The sequence below is a fragment of the Antedon mediterranea genome, chromosome 2 (genome assembly GCF_964355755.1).
Source record: "Antedon mediterranea chromosome 2, ecAntMedi1.1, whole genome shotgun sequence".
NCBI lineage: Eukaryota > Metazoa > Echinodermata > Crinoidea > Comatulida > Antedonidae > Antedon > Antedon mediterranea.
This window is the reverse complement of record NC_092671.1, coordinates 3,661,537-3,684,832: the sequence shown is the minus strand read 5'-3', so window position 1 is coordinate 3,684,832 and position 23,296 is coordinate 3,661,537. Positions and strand designations below refer to the sequence as shown.

Here is a 23,296-nt window from a genome sequence, read left to right as displayed (position 1 = left end):
GGTATGTTTGACTCCATTTGGACCCCTACAAACTTATTAAAGTCTATTACAACATACACATATAGAAATCGGGTCAAATGTTGACCCTACCGCTTTTACTCCCCTTTGATTTGAGATGTCATAATGCATGTAACTAGGTTAATTTTCTGTAACTTAGAGCGGGATCATGTGATATTTTTAGAGGTATATGTGATGAGCCCTTGTTTTCTCATGTTTCATCTGCTCATCAATCGGCCCCATAACCTTTGACATTTACATAATAATTGGGGACAACCGGCGGTACAATGGATGCTTTATTTCGATAATCTGATATAATTTTTTTATTGAAATTGCTATTTGTCGTATATCCTTCCAAAATTGTACGATTATTATTTAATAGAAAAGCATTATCAACGAATTCTCAAAACGTATATATATTTTCATATAAAGTTTTTATTACAATTTACTGTAGGATATAAAGAATCTATAACTTACATAATTTAGTATAGCCTAATATAATATAGTCGGTTATGTTGATAACAATAACAATATGACAATAACAGTGACATGTAATATTGTGAAAATATTTAAAAAAACTAGTCAATTGATATTAACAAAAATAGTTTAGTAAACAAAATAGATTGTACTAAAGAGATTTATTCGTAACATTTCGTAATAATATCAAGCAAATTATCAAATGCAGTGGAGCAACTTCACTAAGTTCGTGAGCCAACTTTTCCATATAGGCTACTATAGAAAAAAAGTACTAAACATTTTAATATTTATAACGTCATATTTTAAAAGAAAATAACAAATATACCATTCATACCAGGAATCTATAGCTATATTATTGAAATATGTAACCATTATCATAACGTTTATTTATTTTAAATATTTACAAGTGACAAACTAATTAATATGGCCTGCGTAATTAGGATTACTCCAAACACACGTTGTCCATTTGATTTATTTTATACCTATTTACAAAAAAAATATGAAACTATTCCAATATAATATGTACATAAAAATTATAATCCGACATTATGCCTACAACTTATATTACTTGATATTATAACATAGGTTGCGGGAGTGCGCTTTAATAGATGCGTAAGTCGAGTTCCGTAAGTTATAACCGAATAAAAATGTAGCGCAAGGGACACAATTTGTAATTATTATTTGAAGACTAAACTTCATTTAGAGCAGGCAATGGTAATCTTACTTTCTCTTTGAAAGTAAAATGAGAATTCGTTTCTAAAACTTAATACAAAAACCTGAGATGGATACAAAGACATAAAGATGAAATATTTGTCCTGATTTCGTAATTTGAATCCTAGATACGGTTACCTTTATATCATAATTTTCACATTAATATTTATTATTCTTATTTAATATGTATCACTATGAATTTCATATGGCAGAGAATTTCAAAAATAGAAATTATGTCATTATCTTTTCAGAAAAACACGCGTGTGCTTAAAAAAGACGATAGTATTACATTTCACATTTTGTAGGCGCAAAGCAAAGCCTCTCTACTAATATTATTTTGCTTACCAAACAGTACTAAAATATGAACATTTACAATATTGTTTTGAAATTATCAAATTAAATCGTATACAAGGTTTAAATAAACCAGTTAAGAAGATTATTACAACGATACAACAGTGTGACAATCGACAATGTTGTGTTATCACCAAACACGTCATAAATAAAACTATAAATAATAAAAATGATTATTTTAAATGGTTTGTACACCAGATTTAAATACTGTCTAAACCACAGAGAGAAGCGTAACATTTCACTCTCCCTGATTAAGATTAAATTATAGCCGTGATATTTTCGTTTTATACGAATATATAAAGCTAAAATAAATTTCAATAATTGGAAATGTTCTTATTAATAGACCAAATATTTAAATTTAATCCATGGAAATTTCAAGCTATCGATAACGATATCCATGGAATACGGTAAACAATCATTTATAGCCGTGACGATTTGTATTATTACCAATGATATATCTAAGGCTAAATAACATATATATCTGTAGGCTATTAGGCCTATAAGTATAGACCAAACAAAAATACAGTTTGAATATATTCGTATGTTAGCGGCCTAGAATTATTATACACACAACGATTTGACCTGGCTACCGTTTCATATTCGCACGGATAATGAAAATAACCAAATGGATCTGAGTGTCTTTAGAATACGATCCAACTGGCTTCACAGTAAGTCTACTTTAGAATTACTGACCTATTAACCCATATATAACGGGTGTCCTGCAATGTAACATAATATTATATAATATATCTTGCTATGAATGTCACTACGCTGTCCATCGTGTGAGTTGGTATCCACTATTCGCATGGTTCTTTAATTACAAAACTCATGCAATATCATTGTAACGAATACTCGCAAAATAAAACAGAATTGTTGATATTTTTATTATTATCCTATTTTGAGTTAATCAAAAAATGATCGTACATAATTGATAATTTAATAATAGAATAACAAATGTATATATAGAATTCTCTTTTATCTTATTGAAATATTACAATATCATAATGATATGTCACTAACTTATGTTAAGTAAACGTGTTTATTATTATTTTAAATTCATAAAACAAAACTCTGTAGGGCCTATAGTTCTAGGCCTACTGGTATTTTGTTCAAATGCCACTTTTCCATTTCGATGTGTTTTCTTATACAGCACGTCGTCACTGGTCGTATTATGGATGAACCTGGGATAAAGAAAAAAACGTATAGACCTTATATTAACACATTTCAATAATTTGTTTATTTGGTTTTCGCAGTAGGCCTACATATCATGCATGAATATCAATGGGTAGATTATTCAATTCAATTCAATTCAATTCAACTTTTATTTCAGACAATTTTCCATATGGTATAATACATTACAAAAAAAAAGATGAAGGAGAGAGGACCAAAACTTTTATCTATTGGTATATAATGCCTCTCTCCATTTGTAGTACATGTTTGAATCCATCAACAAATTATTATTTGATTATTAAAAGAAGCGCCCAAAGATACATGAAGTCATCAAGTTCAATAGTATAATAATGACCATGGCTTAGCAGAAAATAAAGATAAGATGTAGACAAAACAGGTTCAAATATGTACGGTTTAAATAATATTAACGGTAAATAATATGTTCGGCGTAATGATGATTTAAAAGATAGAAAATATGTATGTTTACAGAATATATTAGATATGAGTTTAATAAAAGTGGCGTATACTACAAAAAGCGTAAACATAAAAAGAAAAATAGGAAAAAGAAAAATTAGAACATCAGTTATCTTTCTCGTCTATTATAGTAGTACTGTCCTCAATCGAGGAATTTAACCAATTTACACTAATTAATTTACACAATAAGGCTACATTACGTTTCTTCGAACGCAAACAAATATTAGGCCAAAACATTAATCGTATCCGCGTTAGTGGGTATAGAAGTCATGCATTCGGTTCAACTGATTTATCTAACAAACAATTAACGAAAAAACAAACAATAGGCCTATATTATCATTGTAATAAAGTAAAACGTGTGTGTTTAACTTTAATAATCGTTGCTCAGGCACCATACTGTAGCCAGCCCAAGGTGATCGCGTGTCGTAGGTATTTTACTATACACCAAACAAGCATCGCTTCCTCTTCACGCGGCTACGATTATTACCAACAATCGTGGCCTAGCACGTTTAGGCATATTTTATTTGATCACACTAATATTATTTATCTAACCTAAGAATGTTACATGGGGGTAACCAATTAGTATTTCAGTCAATCATTACCGCATTTGATTATTGTTTTCCTAATTTCGTTGTTTTAAAATTATTTAAAGCACGTGCGTCCTTGTAGGCCTATGTATTAGGTAATATTGAGGCTTAATTAAAATTAACGAATTTATCAGAAATGTAGCTATAAAATAAAATAGTATTCCATATTTCAAACTTAAGTTTTATTATACATTTTTATGTTGTAGGAGTCAATTATCTAGTTTCGTAAAATAGTAGCTGTATAATCAACAACAGGAAACATTTAGAAAGTAGACCATAGCCAACTACACAAAACAAAACTAAATTTATCAAAAGTATAACAAGAAATACAATACAAGGCAAAGTTTCCTACTAAAAATATACAATTTACTATTTTTTAAATTTAAGAAAGTTCCCGTGATGAACAAGTTTCGTTAATTAACGCTGATTATCCCAATTATTTAATAGAATAAGCCTATTGTCCGTTAACAATCGAATACGCTAATTGTTATCTGAAAATAGTTATTATCAAAACACCCATTGGTAGACTTAAACTTCTGTGAATCCTTCCTAACTAAGCTACTAACGATTTTTGAAAATATTCTATCCTTGTGTTTCCAGGCCAAATTATATTACGACGACCGTGTTGCGTTATTTGAGGAGGTGTTGGTTCCAGTGGTATCGGTACCCCGCTAACTGATTGTATGTGCTTTCATGGCCCCACACCTTCGATCTAGAGCTGGTTTCATTTATTAATGTTGATTAATCGGAGTTTTCTTTCAATAAATGCATATAGGCCTACTAATAGTATTTAAATTAAATTCAAAATTAAAACACTTTTTTTGTCGAATAAGTTATAAAAACATAAAGATTGGTAATTCGTTTTTTTGTGTGTTAATATTCCAATTTTACTTAATTTACTATTATTCGTATAGATTTTAAGTGCAATTTTGTAAAATATATTATGGTCATTCATGTTAGTTAAAGTAAAGATTTTACGAACTTTAATGTACAATGTACAAACACATACATTGAGTTTAGGTATATTTCCGCATGACCAATTCTTATAGTACAATAACTATTTAATTAGACAAAAAGGGAAAACGTTCAGCAAAAATAATTGAATGAACAAAATAAAGAAAGATTTAAAATGAGCAAAAATGTATACATTAGCACACTAAAAAATCATCCTCAATCAACCTAGACCGAAACAAAATGAAAACAAAAAAAAGACGGAAAATACAGTCATATCATTCTACGCAACGTTAACGAATTATAAACAATACTGTTAACAAATGTAAAATAAATTGAATGACATTATTAAATATATATTTATCATGCTGGTGAAATAATTAAGTAGTCGTATAAACATTTGTATTTGTTTAATTCGTTATAACTGCAAGCTGATTTATTTGTAATATAATTTGGGTCGTTCTAACGGGTTTGCAAAAATGCACATCGTAGGGCAAACCTAAATGTAAAGTAACGAACATGCATTACTATTTTATATTAACATACGGGACCAATTGTGTTATTTTAGATCTGATTAAATTTCATATTTTAGGGTTGACAAGGCCATTTAGTCACGTCAGCACGACATGTCTTACGCGGGACAAATAGGCTCGCACCCGCGACATTCACATTGGCACCTGATACTCAGCAGGCCTAGTTATTCAAAGTGCAATATATGACTAAGCTTCTGAAAAGAACTGGTATTAGAATGTTACAAACTAGCTTTGCACATGTATTGGCAATTAATTGTTATACTTATAAAACGGCTAATATCGATGCAACAACTGCACCAATACATAAACAGATGCGTCGCGTAATTGAAAGAAAATTTACGCCGGAGTAGGTCGTTGCTGGGGAAATTTTGAACGAGGCATCGACCCTTGGGTTGGTAACAGCTTCAATGGAGGCAAGCCGCTAAGGTCAGGGTTCCACAAACGGATTCTAAGTGGGAGAAAAGATCCCGGTCTTGCAAACCCCGAGCATGCAGAGATAGCTCCGATCTATTCTGACCTTCAATTTCGATCTAATTTCCCGTCTTGTATTGATGTCTAATACAGGTGAGGAATATGGTGACGCTTTAAAATAAACGAAGAACATTAATTACCACTATTTGTGTCCATCTTTGAGAATCTTAACACATCTGGTGTGTAATAAGCTTTCGTAAATTATGGGCCTAACTAATTTGTTCACACTCGAACATACCGTGTGTGTTCAGATGTGATCTAATCGACTTGAAGCGTGACTTTATTGAACTTGAACTAGAAACGCACGCACGACTTTGTTTGAGGAGCAAACATTATAATACATAAAGCCAATTTTAAGGGGGCCCAATAAGGGTCAGTCGTAGTGTTAGAAATCATTATTGGCCTCCGGTACATTATTCGTTAATTCCTAATACCATATATTTTTATTTCATTCTTCGTATTCTATTGTAATTTTCCTAGTTCTTATTAATTATATTATTAAAGATATCTTACCAAATTGAATATATTTCATTTTAACAATCAATTTATCTATGATTAATTATTTTTAGGCCTATTCTATTTTGTTTTATGACAGGTACTTCCAATCCAATAATTTGTAATATCATTTGAATAAGCGAATTTAATACGCCATTCACAAATCAACGAATAATTCGAACTTAGCTAATAATTGCCAGCAAATTCATGTTAATAACATATACAAAATATAATAATATTTTATAAATTAAACAAAATGTATATTATAATAGTTTAAAGTACTTTACTGAGCTAATAAAAGTTCGTGTACTTATTTTTCAAACTCAATGACAGTAATACGCTGGACCTCCCTTGTTTAAAATTGCATTGGTAACATTGATTAAACTGAAGGCCCACTGGGTATATATCGAACCACTCGACCTATAGAAATATCTAGTTACTAGCTGACATATTGCTTGCTACATCGCCGCGGTATGTCTTTCTTTCTTACTCGTAAGCCTATCAAGAATAGGGCAAAACGAATTCATTCCATTTCTGGCATCAATTCTCAAACATCTGGGATAGAAAGTGTTATTTTGTTAGGAAAATTGATATCCGTTTGGGAACCGCGATGGGCAAACAAAATAATGACATATTATGAAATAAAAGAACTGATGAAAAAAACCTGAAAAGTTATAAGGTTGTCAGGTTTGCTGTTTGTCACTGACACATTTATCACGAAACAGAGAGAGTGATCTCTGCATAGAGTATTCAGAACGAAATTTCAATTAACGAACTTTTTTTATTTAATATTGATTTATCAATAATATTAAAGATACATTATATTTTTCTCCTGAAAAAATATCTTTAATCATTCTGTAGGAGATGCCTACACATATTTAATACAACTATAATTAGTTAAATTTTTTATTGGAATATTTAAAAAATAAACATTTCAGTTAACGAACTTTTTAATAATATTGCTTTATCAATAAAATTAAATATACGCCATGATAAATTAACAAGAAATTATTCTTTAGAATATGCCAACACATATTTAATAAAACTATAATTAATTTAATTTTTTAGTGAAATATTTTAAAAACAAGAAAATTGTTTAGCCTATAAAATATATCGTACACTCTTTTGGCGAGTAAGAACGCCTCCTTTAGTTCGTCGGTTAGTATTTAGAATTTGTGTTGTAAATGTAGTACCATGGCCTAAAGAATAATTTTAATTTCAATAAAACCTTTAATAATAAAATAGTATTATTTATACTGTAGGCCTAATCATTGATACTTTGCGATTAGAGTTGAGCGTACTTTAGCGAAAATAAAATCGCAGCTGAAACTCGTTTCAAATCTAAGAATAAATTCGTTTGGAACGCGTTTCACGAGGATTGCCGATGGCTTCGAAACACACAGAGTGAACAATTAGCGAGGTAGGAGGTATGAAATGTATTCCAATCTAATATTGATACGGCACGTATTACCTAGAAACAATTGCCAAACGTGAAAATACAATCGATCCTATTCATGAATTGCGCCACCAAATTGTAATTCTTAATTTGTGGACGAATGTAGTGAATTAATATAATGGCGAAGTTTCTGAAATGTAAAGTTAAACGAAATGGCTTTGGGAGACAATCGAACTTCCTATAATTTTTTTATTTATTTATGTTTAGATACTAAAGCTTTATTTCCATATCTTACACAATGAGTTTATTTCTATAGAGTTTTTTTTTCTTGCTATAATCCTCATTCACAAAACCAACCCTATTAATTCAGAAGACATTTTCATGTGAAAATAATGATGGGCAATTATATGAGAAACACTGCGCTCGACTCTAATTAATATAATTTTAAGACTAGACTTTTGAAGGGACTGTAATAAACAGAAGATGTTTTTATATAAATCTTAAATTTCTGGTATTTTCTGGTTTTCATGTTTATTTTTATTGAAATGATTTTATACCATTTTAACTCTCATTCTATTGTTTGTATGAAGCTCTTTTTTGTATATGTAGGCATACTGCAGTTGAAATTTAGTTTTGACCAAATTTATAAATAAATGAGAGTTACCTAAGAGGACACCGAATTGGTCAAGAGTTTACACTCATTAGTAACATTATGGTCAGCTATGTCCAAGTTAAATAACACTACAAGTGGTCTTGAATACTACACCGATTGGCACGCGTCGATATCAAACGTGTTTTAAACGCGCTCAGTTGCACGCACTAACCGGAAACTTTAACTCGTATGAATAGCTGTAAGACCTACGGGGTGTTTGCCGCCGTGGAAATATCTTTATAGTTGCATCATTTGGAAAAATGATACGCGTCCGGCGACACTGGTCTTAAATTATGAATTTATAATTGATCATCTAACACGATCATTGTCACCGGTAATTATAGCATGAACGGAAGTGTCTATATTTATTCTTCCTTTTAAAAATTCTTATTAGCACATTTCAGACAAACAAGATACTGGCAAATGAAAAAAAACCCTGAATAAAAAAAAACAGGAACAGGAAAACGATGACCACAATTGAAATAAGTTTTTCTTTAATGAGTTAAATAAAATAAAGTGAATGTGTTTTATGCTGTATGCAAAATATACCGTTTTACTTAACTATATTTAACTCTTTTTTTTTCTATTTTGTTACTATCCCGGTAAACTGTCAGTTGTTTTGCTTTACATTTTATACGGAACATTTGCTGGTAAACGTGTTTTCTTTTCCCTTAGTCGTTTGTTCAAGTTAAAATACAGACATATTACACGGCAAAATAAAATCCATTTTGTGATGATAAAGGCGAAGATGGTGATTCCGATAAATGATAGAAAATCATAATGTTACTGATGATGATATTGTTGCTCTTCCCTTTTTTTTAATAGTTTTTTATAATACCCTTTTAACATGTGTTTTTTATATGTCTTTCACATTTCCATATGTCCTTCTTATAATTCCTTGTTCACTTTCACATCTCCGATTTCTCTTGCAATGGACCCCATTGGAAATAAATTGACGATTTTAGCCAAAAGGTCGTCCTTGAATCCATTCACTTTGGTTTAATTAAATTTTAATATTCCATGAATTGTTTGTATTTTTTCTTTGTTATGTATTTTAGATGTATTGTTGAATGGATGCTAAATGAATAAATAAAAAAATAAATAAATAAAAATGATGATACTGATGATGATGGTGATGATGATGATGACGATGATAATGATGACGATGATAATGATGATGATGATATTATATTGATGTTGATGATAATTATGATAATAATAATGATGATGATGATGATAATGATGATAATGATGATGAGGATGATGTCGATGATAATGTTGACGATGATGTTGATGTTTATATTGATGTTGATAATGATGATGATAATAATGATAATAATAATGATGATGATGATGATGATGATGATGATGATGATGATGATGATGATGATGATGATGATGATGATGATAATGATGATGATGATGATGATGATGATAATGATGATGCTGATTTTGATGTTAATGTTGATAATGATAATGTTGATGATAATGATGAAGATTACGATTACAATGATGATCCATTTTTTTCTCTCTTAGGTATTTTTTTTCACCAAGTCGTGTGCGTTTTGAAGAGTCAACTTAGCTGGCGTTGATGCACACGTAAGACTTTACATGTGGCAGAGTCAATCAAACATTCGACATCACATTTCCTATATTTATTGTGTTTTTTATGTTCCGTTAACACTGACCTAAATACCTATAGATAGACCTCCTTGATTTTCTGACAGCTTTGATGTTGTCTACCATTGTCTAAACCAACTAAAATAAAATTACAGAAACTATTCCTAAGCCAGCTGAACTAGGCCTAGCCTACATTCGATGCCAGCACGAGCGATGTACATACAATGCGGGGAAATATGTTATATTTCTAGATATTTAGATCATCGCGTTGAAGTCACGTTTGACACTGAGCGAAATAATATTATTGCATAAAATGAATTCTGTGACCAACATCTTCCCGCTGATTTATAAAGCGTCCGGACGTTCCCAATAAAACACTACGCCAATCACTACATTGTGTTTATGTAGCCCTTTAATTAAATAAATTATATAACAAAACACACACGGCTCCTGTGTCGGTTGGTTGTGTCTTGTCTAGGTCTGTATTTAGAATTTGTGTTTTTTAGACCTGAGTATTTCTTTACCCTATTTAACATTATTCTGTTCGTGAGATATGAAAGGAGGTTAGCGGCCTAGATAAGCCATCAGGAGGAGGGAAAATCTGTGCAAGTTGAATGTTTCGAACTGATTCCGACTGATTCTACTGAATGTGTTAGGTTAACATTACAACAAACATTAAGTGACCTACAAATGTTGAACATAATGTGGCACTGATATTGAAATGAGTGAGAATAGGCTAATTAACAAACAGATTATGCACTCATTCCATATTCCAGTAATTATTATTATACAACAATATGATACAAATTATAAATATATATAGGGCCTATAACATGTAATTATTGGAGAATTTTGTGTCTCACTTGTTTCATTTATTCATTTATTTGGTAAAAATCACTTTCAATAACAACTAAATAACATTTACAAGGAAAACTGTACAAGAACAAGATTTCAAGTAATATACTTGAAATGGGAGTTGAAATAATAAAAAACTTAATGAAAAGCAGAAGATACGAGACCAAAGATTAACAGATAATAGTTACAGCTATTTTTATTGTTAAAACAATGTTTTAAAAAGCCAGTAAACAATAGACGTATAGATTTTGACCAGGATAGCTTAAAATAACTATTTCCAAATTGCAAGTGGCTACATAATTAAGAAAGAAACAAAAGTTAAAAGAGAACAACATTTTGAATCATTTACTTTTTTTTATGAATACTTAGGCCTATGCTTTTAACTAACGGAAACAAAAAACCATGGCCTATTTCTCTTTCGTAGAAATTCAGTATGGTCACAATTTTGGTATACTTTTATCAGAGTATTATAACAGCAATTTGTATTTAAACAAAACAAGAAGCAAAGTCTTAGATCGGATTCAATTCGTCCTCACCAAACTTGACCTCTGACCCTTACAATGACATAATGACCCATACATGTAATGTTTGTTCAGAAAACGTTGCGAGAGAATCCCTAACGATACATATCACAGTGTGAGAGACCGAAATTCGACCGCGTTTGAGTTGGAACGACAATGCAGAGACTTATGATAAACAGAGTAAACGTATTTATACATCTGCCAGTATGCGTATGACGATGATTAATCGACGCGGACCAGCCTTATTTCAGACGTCTAACCCATGCCAACTATACGGGCAACCAGAAACATCTAAATTTCAGGAGAAAACAATACATAGAACAAATTATAATACAGCTTAATTTCAGACTTTGCTCCGATCCTTACCTGTTGCCTCACACTTCCAACCCATAGCATTATCTTCAAGGTATTGGTTATAATTAGGAGTTCTACTAGAAGGACTACATTAGTAATGGCTGTTTATAAACTAGTACACCAAGATAACCCATTGAAAGATGTACTAGCATTCTGTGTACACAGAACCTTTATTATAGTTTATAGTCCTTATTTTCCAAGAAAAAGAGCCGCATTTAAAGGAAACCATTTTTAAATGACAGTTTTGTTGGATTCCGAAGATGTCTCCTTAACGTACTATATTCTATCAGACAACTTACTGATAACTTTGGCCAATCAGCATGCAAATAGCATTCGCTGTATGTTTCAATAACTATTCAGTCCCATCCACTTATCTAATATTATCATTATTGTTATTTGAAAGTAGACACGATTTACTATAACTAAGTCCACAAAAGCGGTAAACAGTTGGACATCGGCATTCCAACACCAATAGCCAGTGGTCAGTACAACACGTCCAGTTTATTCCACTACACTACGTCCAGCGGGACAGATGGGTAACACCTGCGTAAAGTTTTTATTTCTCGCAGGGTATCACTTAGACTGACTGGACTTTTAAAAATGGCCGAAGGGGCTGACCAAGTTATCAGAAGTGTGCTCCTTGTTATTTATCTTATCTGTGATCAGTAATTTTAGCTGGTTTTAATAATTAATAAACTAATATCGGTAAGTATTTATTAGTTTATCTTGGTGTGATAACACCAGTACCTAACCACAACAATACGAAAAAGTAGACGATATTGACAGCAATGCAAATAGACAAAAACAATGTGGGTTCACCAACGGTTCTTATTTTACACACACAATTTATCTATTCTATGGCAATTCAAAAATTATATATCGTCAAATATTGTCTAATTTAAAATTATAATAGAAAGGTAGACTATACAATAAATTATGGAGCAGATTTAGTAAAGTAATTAATTAATTAATTAATTCAGGGCTGGTTAATTGAAGAATATTAAGGAAATAAAATGTCTTGTATTAAGATAAATGGAACAATGATCCACAATATAACAGTCTTGTATCAGTGACGGATACAGAAAGTAAGCATATAGTGGAGTCTGTTAGGGCTGAAATAAGGGTGTTTGGTTCAGTTTCTTCCAAAAGCACCAAATTTGGTATACAGGTTGCCCACCCTATACAAATTCAATTTTTGATGGGCGCCAAGCAAAATGACCCCTTGGGTCACCTAATTTGCATAATTTAAAATGGCGGACATTTTCGCTTAAACAGTCTATATCTCTAAAAATATTGGTCATAGGGAGTTGATTTTTAGCCCAAAATGTTCAGAACATAAACATTCCTATTTACTCTAATGAAGTATTTTTGAAAAAAATGACCGGAAGTAACAGTTTTAACCTTTGACCCATATTTTAAGGCATTGCCATATCTCAGTAAATAGTTGTCACAGACAGTTTATTTAAGTGTCAAATTGTTCAGAATATATATGTTACTATTTAATTTAATGAAACATTTTATCCAAAAATGACCGGAAGTACTCAGTTTTGCCTTTGACCGTTACGGTGTAATTACCAACCTTGTTACGGTTAATACATTTTGATATCCATAAAACTACTTGTCATAGAGAATTAATTTTGGTGTCAAAATGTTCAGAACATAAACATTTCTATTTACTATAATAAAGTTTTTTCTCAAATAATGACCAGAAATACCATATTTGACCTTTGACCTGTTTTTTCAGGCAAATTGCCATATCTCATTATTGGGTTGGAGTGGAAAGTTCATTTTGGTGTCAAATTGTTCAGAATATATATGTTGCTATTCTGCTTAATAGAAGATTTTTCAAAAATATTTCAGGAAGTATAGTTATTGACTTGTTAAATACATAAAATTTATAAATTTGTTCAGTTAATTGTATAGTTAACTGTATATTTATGATATTATTTTGCAACCCACTTTTGAGCACTTGTCGAAGATGGCTGCTTGCATGTGCAATTGAACAAAGTATACTGAACAAAATTGAATAGATTGTCCTATTTGTAGTGAGTCTAGAGTAATGTAAATGAGAAATGAGAAAATTGTATATACAAAAAATACCCAATATCATCTAATCGAGTACTTAAATGAAGTCTTCCACATATTTAGCAATAATGTGTAGGCCTACTGATGAAATCCAGAAAAAGTTTTGTTTTGGAAAGTTAGTGTTTCCGTCACTTGTGCTTGCTGTTGCATAACAATTTCATGTTGCTACATTTCTCTTTGTTGCCATAACACGAACAACCACTGAATGGGGAAAAGACACCGAAGATTTCTGTCCTCCAGACCTAAGTCATCCAAGGACCGTCCAGCTTGGTGGTTCTCAACGATTTTCAAATAAAAAAAAAAAAGAAACCGACCATATACAGTAATCATCTAGAAGAGATTGGATGAATAGGAACAGTTTTGTTACTAATGACATGTTACGCTCTAGTATCCTCTTTTTCATATATTGCCCTTTTTTCAAACTTAAAATGAACTCTGTATTGCATGTCCTTGACTATGTGAACAATGCAAATTTTATGAATGGAAATGTTGTGCAAAAATCAACAAAAAGGTTTAGCCTCATTTCTAAGAAACAATATCATACTCAAGCTCAGAACATGATGGGGCATTTCGTCTTTACGAGAACACTGAAAATATTACAATTACCATACATGTGCTTATGGTGACTGAACCAACCAGACTGTTCAAGGATTGCTAAAGAAGTTTGAATAAGCCATTATTTTCCAAATACTCGATATGAGAAAGGACACATCATTCAATACTTTGAAAATGTAAAAAAAAGAAATGAAAGTAATAAAAGTAAATCTGTTAATGAGGTTAAAACAGCTCATCAATACATTATGTTACACAAGCCAAGAGTTGTTACCAATTCCAATATAACAACAATTTAACATTTACTAATCAACCAAAAATCAAGTAAAAAGGCTTAATGAAAAAGATGATACTAAGGCGTAATGTCATAAGTAACAAAACTGTAATACCCAAATCGTGTCCAGATGATGGCCAAATTTAAAAAAATTAAAATTCGAGAATTCTGCCAAGTTTGGCGGACCAAGGATTACTTTAGGTCTGGTGGAAAAAAATATATATTTCAGTTGTGGTTCGTGATATGGCAACAGTAGTCTAGTTTTTATATTGTGCATCCCGAAAATGTCCATCCTTTTAATTAGTAGGTTATACCCCAGTTTGAAGGCCCTTTAAAGAAAGATACTCAGCGAAGCAATGCAATATAGGACAATTACCCTGAATGTAACAACCAAACAAACACAAGTGATGGAAACACTAACTTTCCAAAACAAAACTTGAATAGATTTCATCAGTAAACATTATTGCTAAATGTGTAGAAGACTTCATTTAAGTACTCGATTAGATGAGAATGAGATTGGGTATTTTTTGTCTATACAATTTTCTCTCATTTGCGTTACTCTAGACTCACTACAAATAGGACAATCTATTCAACTTCATTCAGTATACTTCGTTCAATTGCACATGCAAGTAGCCATCTTCGACAAGTGCTCAAAAGTGGATTGCAAAATAATATAAATATACAGTTAACTTGAACAAATTTATAATTTTATGTATGTAACAGGTCAACTGTACTTCCTGACATTTTTTGGAAAAATCTTCTATTAAACATAATAGTAACATATATATTCTGAACAATCTGACACCAAAATGAACTTTCCACGCCAACCCAATAATGAGATATAGCAATTTGCCTGAAAAAACAGGTCAAAGGTCAAATATGGTATTTCTGGTCATTATTTGAGAAAAAACTTTATTATAGTAAATAGAAATGTTTATGTTCTGAACATTTTGACACCAACATTAACTCTCTATGACAAGTAGTTTTATGGATATCAAAATATATTAACCGTAACAAGGTTGGTAATTACATCGTAACGGTCAAAGGCAAAACTGAGTACTTCCGGTCATTTTTGGATAAAATGTTTCATTAAACTAAATAGTAACATATATATTCTGAACAATTTGACACTTAAATAAACTGTCTGTGACAACTATGTACTGAGATATGGCAATTCCTTAAAATATGGGTCAAAGGTTAAAACTGGTACTTCCGGTCATTTTTTTCAAAAATACTTCATTAGAGTAAATAGGAATGTTTATGTTCTGAACATTTTGGGCTAAAAATCAACTCCCTATGACCAATATTTTTAGAGATATAGACTGTTTAAGCGAAAATGTCCGCCATTTTAAATTATGCAAATTAGGTGACCCAAGGGGTCATTTTGCTTGGCGCCCATCAAAAATTGAATTTGTATAGGGTGGGCAACCTGTATACCAAATTTGGTGCTTTTGGAAAAAAGTGAACCAAAATATCCCTAACAGACTCCACTAATAGGAAGAGGATATAATATAACAACGACATAATGTATAACACAGCATACTGTAATAATTAGATCAGGATTGAGTGGATTAAAGTTGACCCTAACCCGAAATTATAGTTGTATTTATTTATATAAAAATACGTGTGGAGAATGTTTTTTTTTTTTTCTTTTTCTTTTGTAAGATTCACTTATTTGTATTTTCTTTATAATACACATATCACTCACATACATCGTAATTTTTTATAAAATTATACATTGTACTTCAATAAATATTGTTGATACTTAAAATGTGTGTTTGGGATAATGAATGAAATTGTAATAAATAGTTTTAGGCAACAATTGTGATGTCTGTATTTTTTTCTTTTGTATGTGTTTTTTCGGTATTAATGTTTTTATGACTGTTTTAATTGATAGTAACAAGGCGCCGAGTATTACATTTTATATTTTACTGTATTATGTGACAATAACATATCTATGTCTATATCTTGATTTTTTACTTGTAGTGTAATTTCTATATTTATAAATTATTATATTGTATATATATTCACTGCCATAAACAATAATTGTAATGAAATATAGCTGGCATTTCATGTGATTTCTGTGTGCACAGGTGAATTCTCAGCTGCTTTGGTCACGCGTTCATTCTCCGTTTATTCCAAAATTCGAAAAAAATCTGCCTAACATCTGCCGCTAAACAAATACTTTTCAACTTCATTATCTGGGATAAAGATGCGTATGCTTTTCTCATGTTTCTATAGTTCAGAGGAGGACCACAGCGCCACAGTCGAGGGCCAGGGTGAAGACAAGCCCAAAACAAACACAATGGGCCGTTTACTCTGGTGGGAACACATCAAATCGTCAGTCACCCAGCCCGCTGTCGTAGTGTCGCAGTCTGATAGGCTAAGAATGGAACTTCTCAAACTAGGCTCTAGCTAGTAGTTATAGACAAATGAGCGCGTACTTACTGGGCGATCGGCCCGAGGGAACAGGCTTTGGTACTGGGTGGCTCTAGCACCATACGACCTCTTGGTAATTTATATCATTAACCTAGGCCTAAACTATGACGAGAAGCAGAAAATACAAAACTGACGATAATTGATGCTCAAAAGCTTGAATTAATTGTGGAAGTATTAGAATTCCCAAAGGAAAATAGTTTAGTATCAATTTGAGGACATTCACCTAAATATTAGTACAAAAGCCTAATGTTTTGATATCCACATGATTAAGCATACTTAACTAACTATTGTAACAATACTTGAATATCAAGGTTGTGTATAGACCATTATGTTTTACCAATCGTTTGGCAAACCTTTAAATTTAATTTGAAAAGAACTGTATAAAAAATAAATTAGTAAAAAAGTACGGGACATTTAATAATTAATAAGCCATACTCGATTTATAACTTATATATTTATTTTACAAGATGTGTTTCAAACAATCTATAGTAAATGATACTTATGACGAATGCATAAATGTGATTGAAAAAAAAAATCACTGAAAACTGCTCTATGACGTCGGTTTACTTGAAATCAGAAAAAAAAAATAAATGTTAATACAATTTAACAATTAAAAGAAAAATAATTATTATAAAATTATAAAACAATAAAACAATGAAGAGAATTAGACAAAGATGCGACGACTACCCTATATATAAAATATCAATACAAAATAAAATCATTCATAACATTTTAAAAAGTCCTACTCTCTAACTATTGGTGTTTTGTTAAATATTACAATGGAATTTTCCTTGTAAACATAATTATTTTTTCTTTATTAAAAGCATGTAAATTATCACGTGATTATTTTTTACACATGCTGTATTTGAAGTATGCGTTCATTCACAAACAAGTGGAACATCGTAGTCTTTCTGTCTACACTAAAATACCATAATTTCTAAAAATTGCTGCAAGCATTCTTCTGGTTACTTACAAATACTGGACAATTGTCACGTATTGTGATATTACTGATTAGAATTATTACTTCATATTTTAATAGATTCAGTTACGAAAACACTGGGTTTGATTCCTAACAAAACAAGAAATCTGGGTTACAAGATAAATCCTATAATGATCCATAATTGTTTTCGTCTAATGAGAAGTAAAACTCGGATTAAAAAAGGCATACTGCTACTGTTTTCATATTGCCTTATCTTTGTTCAAAGTTAGAAATATTTCTATTGTTCACTAATATATGATTGTTAATGAATGTAGAATGAACACAAGTAATGAGACAAGATGTGTTAATCTCCACAAAAAAAAGAAAAACATCAAAACAAACTTTCCAAACTCATTTCGAAATCCGAATATCCGAAAAAAGTGCTTAGGGAAAAAAGCAACTTAACATTGGGTGATTCTATAATAATAAAAATAATTCGTTTGATAGTAAAGGCTCAGTTTTTCACTTAACTATTCTTAACCATCTTAATTTAAGCAAAATGGCACCCAAAGAATTGAAAGTAAACCAGGCTTTTTAAATGTTTTCTTTTTTGATTAACTGCATTCTATAAAAGCTAAACTTTTTTGGAAAATGTAATAAAGTGGTATGTATGAAAACCCAACCATCTTCCATACCCGTAGGCCTACATTTCCGAAGTTTTAAAGTTCATCAGAAAACATAATTCATAAATAATGAAAATGTATAAGAACCCGTGAGAGAATAAAATAAGTTGTCATCATCTAGAATAAAAAAATAGAACTCCGTATAATATTAGTATCAAAATTCCATCTTCCTTCTTAATATTTGTAGCCTTAAATTAGTATATTTTCAGGAGGTAGCGATAAAATTTAAGTGACATCTTTGACAAACTATATTATTATATGTTAGAGCTCCCGTGTTTAACAATTCCTGGATCCGCCCCTGAGACATATTTTGAAAGAGAAAAAAAACAATAAACAGCCTTGTGTAAGTCGTGAGCATTTGTTACAGTTTAGTGTATCTCAATTTTAGATTCTACTTTCTTGGAAACAATTTGTATTTGTTTGATAACATCTTCGCGGTTTATTAAACAGTGGCTTGTATTCATTATAACATTAGGCCTATCAAATATAACACGCTATTGATATCAAGCATAACACGCCATTGATATGTATCTAAGATAATAATAATCGCCAATGACATAAATTGTGACTTATTACATATTCGTATCATTTACTAAAATGCTTACATGCGTTGGATGGATTCAATTTCAGAGATCGTCAATTCTCTCAAATGTGTTCTCTATTGTTGCACCAGAACATACTGTAATGTAAAACGTTTGGGAAGTTGGGCCTAGCAAACCCTCAGTTTGTATTGGGATATCATACACCTCTATAAATACAGTACGCCTGCAAAGTGTTTCTATACATATTCTATAACTAATTTCTTGTAAAGGATTTACAAGATTTCAGATTACGGTTTAAAACCTCACGAACCATTTAAATTTAATTGTTTTACATGTAATATATGACATGTAAATAATAGTTATACCGATTAACGGAACGGGGTATCGGTTGGCGACCAATGTATGAAATTAGCTACGTGAATCGTACGTGCTTTTTTAGTTCATTCGCCAAGGACCCCGGAATAACAATAGCATATTTAGGCTGATCACACTTGACATAAAACCAACAAGAGCCGAACAGAAAATATATAATGGTATGACAATGCTGCCGAAAGTCTACGGACGTTGATTCGGTTCAGATGGAATCATGATAAAATCATTGGAAACATGGCATCTGTGGTTAAATTAATTTCTACTGCAAAAATTTGTACTGATAAATAAAACGGTAGAAATACAATAACGGATAAACAGGGTATATGATAATGAACAAAATAGTACAACCTACTCTAAACCTGGTTTTAAAGCCCTTCCCTTCATTAGGATATTGTAGATCTTTAAAATATGTTTTTAAAAAAACAATACAAAAAGGAATGTTCAATATCTATCAATTAATAATTCTAATCTGACAGACAAATAAATCATTAATTTATTCACTTTTTAAACTAGTAAAATATATGCAACATCAACGTATGAAATGACAATAGGGAAAGGTTTAACAGCCCTCTTAACAGATCCAGCAACATTACATTTGATATCAGACGCCTTAAAATTAAGTTATACTCTTCAAGAAAATTAGATGTAATCAATCTCACAAAACATTTCTTCGAATTAACCCTAATATAAACATAAATTGAATTCCAAGATAAAACTCTTTCATAACCAATTCTAAATGTTCCTAACATACAGTAATGTGAGGTATAATTTAACATAATAATACGAATGTTAACATAATTATTTGACCATGGGATTTTGTTATGCAAATTCATCGCTAACTTAATCGTTAAATATGGTTCTATGATTATTTTATTATTAAACATATAGACATGTCAAATGGATTTAGTCAGGTTTTAGATGTCTTAAGTCAATGTAAAAGTGAACACTAAAAATCAATGCTTTAATTTCAAGTTATGGTTAAAATTATTTTATAAAATAAAGTTTATGGAAAAAATTTGTCTTTGTTTTATTTAACCAATGTTATGTATGTGATTTCACGAGATTTCAAGATAATAGATAGACATACAGATTAACAGAATGGCAACCAAGGGTAGGAAAGAGGAAAAGAGGAAGACAAAAAAGAAGGTGGAGAGATGATCTAACAACATACATTGGAACGGCTGCATGGACTAGGATAGCAAGAATTAGACAGAAATGGAAATGTTATGAGGAGGGCTTCATTCAACAATGGATGAACTAATGCCTAGATAGATGGATAGATAGATAGATGTATGTGATAGAAATGGGCGCTATAATACATTTTTCTTTGGGGTCTTGCATGAGACAAGAATTAATTGTGTTTCTTATTATGATAGGCCTACCTAATAATTGTTATATTCTTGTGTTTCTGTTAACCATACCATACTGTTAACCATACTACGTGGCAGAGTTTTATCTACTGTTGTTGTTTTTTTTATTATATATAACTATATTTTTTTTATAAATAAATCCAAAGGAAAATTACTGAAAAAATAACAATGATGTGGGTATCAGTGGCTGGATCTCAATAGAGATTCAAAATAAAAGCGAAAAGCTAAATCAAAACGAGAAGTAAAACAGCTAGAAAAGTTACCAGAGCTTTCGGGCGACACCAGCCCTTCATCAGTGCAAGATGTATTTATAAATAAATAAATAATTTTTATAAATAAAAATAATGATTATCTCTTGAAAGAAATCTTTGAATCGCAATACCTAATTGTTACAGATATCATTTTGCCAATATTGAAGTTAATAAATGTTCCTGAAAAGTAACAAAATAAATATAACTTACTGGTGCTGATATTTCTGTGGATAGGGTTGGCATAGGAGCCGTTGGTCCAAATGAAGGCAAATGCCTAGGCCGTATAAAACTGTACGGATGCATTGACTGGAATGGAAAAGGTTCCATTGCTGGACTTCGGAAAGCTGAAACAAGAAAAAGAAGGACGTACATAATTAATTAGTTGCCAATTCCCTCACAGAAACAATTTAGAATAGAAAAAAACTTTTTTTCAATTCGATTAAATTCTCGTTTATTAAAAAGAAGTGGCATTAATGATTTGGTCAAATTTATATTATTCAGTCATTCATTCATTCATTTCATTTATTTCGGATAGTACATCCATATACAAATCATCAACATTAACCAGGAACAATTAACAATAGCATCTTCCACAAACAAACCTAAAATATCCTAGAATATCAATTTGCAACAACGCTGATTTAGGTTGGATTGTGGAAGTACATTATAATATAACAAGTATAAACATATAAAAATTCTATTTATTTCAATTATTCATAATTAAAAAGTAAAACATATAACGTTACTAAACAGTGGTACCGGTATTAACATCATTTGTTGTAAAAGCTGCAAGCGAACTATATTTATAATGAATTTGCAAATCTAAACTAACGTTAAATATTTTTTAAAGAATTTAATTGGAATAAAGTTATTAACTAAATTTAAATATATTTAGATCCTTACGTTATTTAATTTCGTGTAAGAAACTCTGCTAAATGGAAAATTATTGAATTTCCATTACAAAAAAAAATGTAAATCGAAGAAAATTACCAGTAGTATGAGTATAGTGAACAAAGATGGTAAAATACATGTATATAATATGTGATATTACTTTGGTATAAATCTAAATGTTAAATATTTTGTTCAATCTTTCTGTAATACATTGCATTTCCAAACAAATATGAATTGTAAAGATCTTATGATATCAACTGTTTTATTTATGTTAGAATAATTATAAATCTACAATAATTAAAAACAAACTTACCATTATGACTAAAGCCTACAGATGCCTGTGAATACGTTTGTAAATGCGTAGCCCACTCGGCGTCCCATAATGTTTGTTGTAAATGTCCAATATAAGCAATAGCTGCCCTTAGAGTGTCCACTTTGCTTACCCTTCGATTGTGGTTCATCCAGGGTAAAACTTGACGTAAGTTTTCAAAACCAGAATTAAGATTACTAACTCTCTCCCTTTCTCTAGCGTTTGCCTGTTTTCTTCGTTCCAATGCATCCTCCGGGTCCTCGTCCGAGTTGTTGCTCTCCGTACTCAAATGCCTTTTTCTCGTTGTTGTCGTACGCTTAGCTTCAGAACGAGACGATCGTGTATTTTCAGCATTGTTCTTTTCTTCATGAGTTCCAGAACGGAGATTTAAAGCATTTCTAGCCCATAGTTGAGCAAGGTGATGAGGGCCTAGGTTTGGAGCCGTACCCCTAGGCCCATCTTGATGTGAAAGTGGCCTTAGTGGTGGTATATGAGGGCCGGGTACCATAGTCGGAAATACATGAGAGTTTATATTTGGGTTAAAACATGGTCGAACAAGGTTACATGTTGGTACTGGCCTTATTGGTGAAAAACCTGTTCCTGGTACATTTTCGGGTAGGGGTTTAGATGCCGTGTGGGGACACGGTGTTTTAGAATTTGGTGGAAACATAAATGGTAGTGGGTAAAGTCCTAAGGCTGGAGATGGTCGGCTTGAACGAGATATGGCCGGAGTGGCCCCAGCTGAATTCATAAGTAAAGAATACGGATTCAAATGAGAACTAGGTAAATACAAACAACCAGGAAAATTCGATGAATTAGCAACAGATGAAAAAATATTATTAGGTAATTTAGTACCGGATAGAGACTCAAATGAATTTCTTCTAGGCCTATCCGTTTTACGGTTAGCTGTATCTTTGACGTGAAAACCCAAGTTGGTCCGTATTAAAGTCGGGCCAGGCTGTGTTGCATCTTTTATAAGACGGTCATTTTCTT

The 23,296-nt window shown here is 31.3% G+C and overlaps 1 protein-coding gene across 1 annotated transcript; it reads right to left on the bottom strand.

Moving 5' to 3' along the window:
- Positions 1 to 510: 510 nt before the first annotated feature.
- Positions 511 to 23,093, bottom strand: LOC140039512 (uncharacterized). Its single transcript, XM_072085121.1, has 3 exons — positions 22,307 to 23,093; positions 21,313 to 21,446; positions 511 to 2,717 (listed from the first exon to the last, which is right to left on the bottom strand). The coding sequence occupies exons 1-3, from the start codon at positions 23,052 to 23,054 to the stop codon at positions 2,706 to 2,708; spliced, it is 894 nt and encodes a 297-aa protein (XP_071941222.1). The 5' UTR covers positions 23,055 to 23,093; the 3' UTR covers positions 511 to 2,705.
- Positions 23,094 to 23,296: the final 203 nt, after the last annotated feature.

Bases quoted from the DNA above. Each gene is read 5' to 3' on its own strand.
- LOC140039512 (XM_072085121.1), bottom strand. From the start codon at position 23,054: ATGAATTCAGCTGGGGCCACTCCGGCCATATCTCGTTCAAGCCGACCA. The intron at 21,447-22,306 runs GTAAGTTTGTTT...TTCTTGTTTCAG, and splicing joins TGTAGGCTTTAGTCATAATG to CTTTCCGAAGTCCAGCAATG.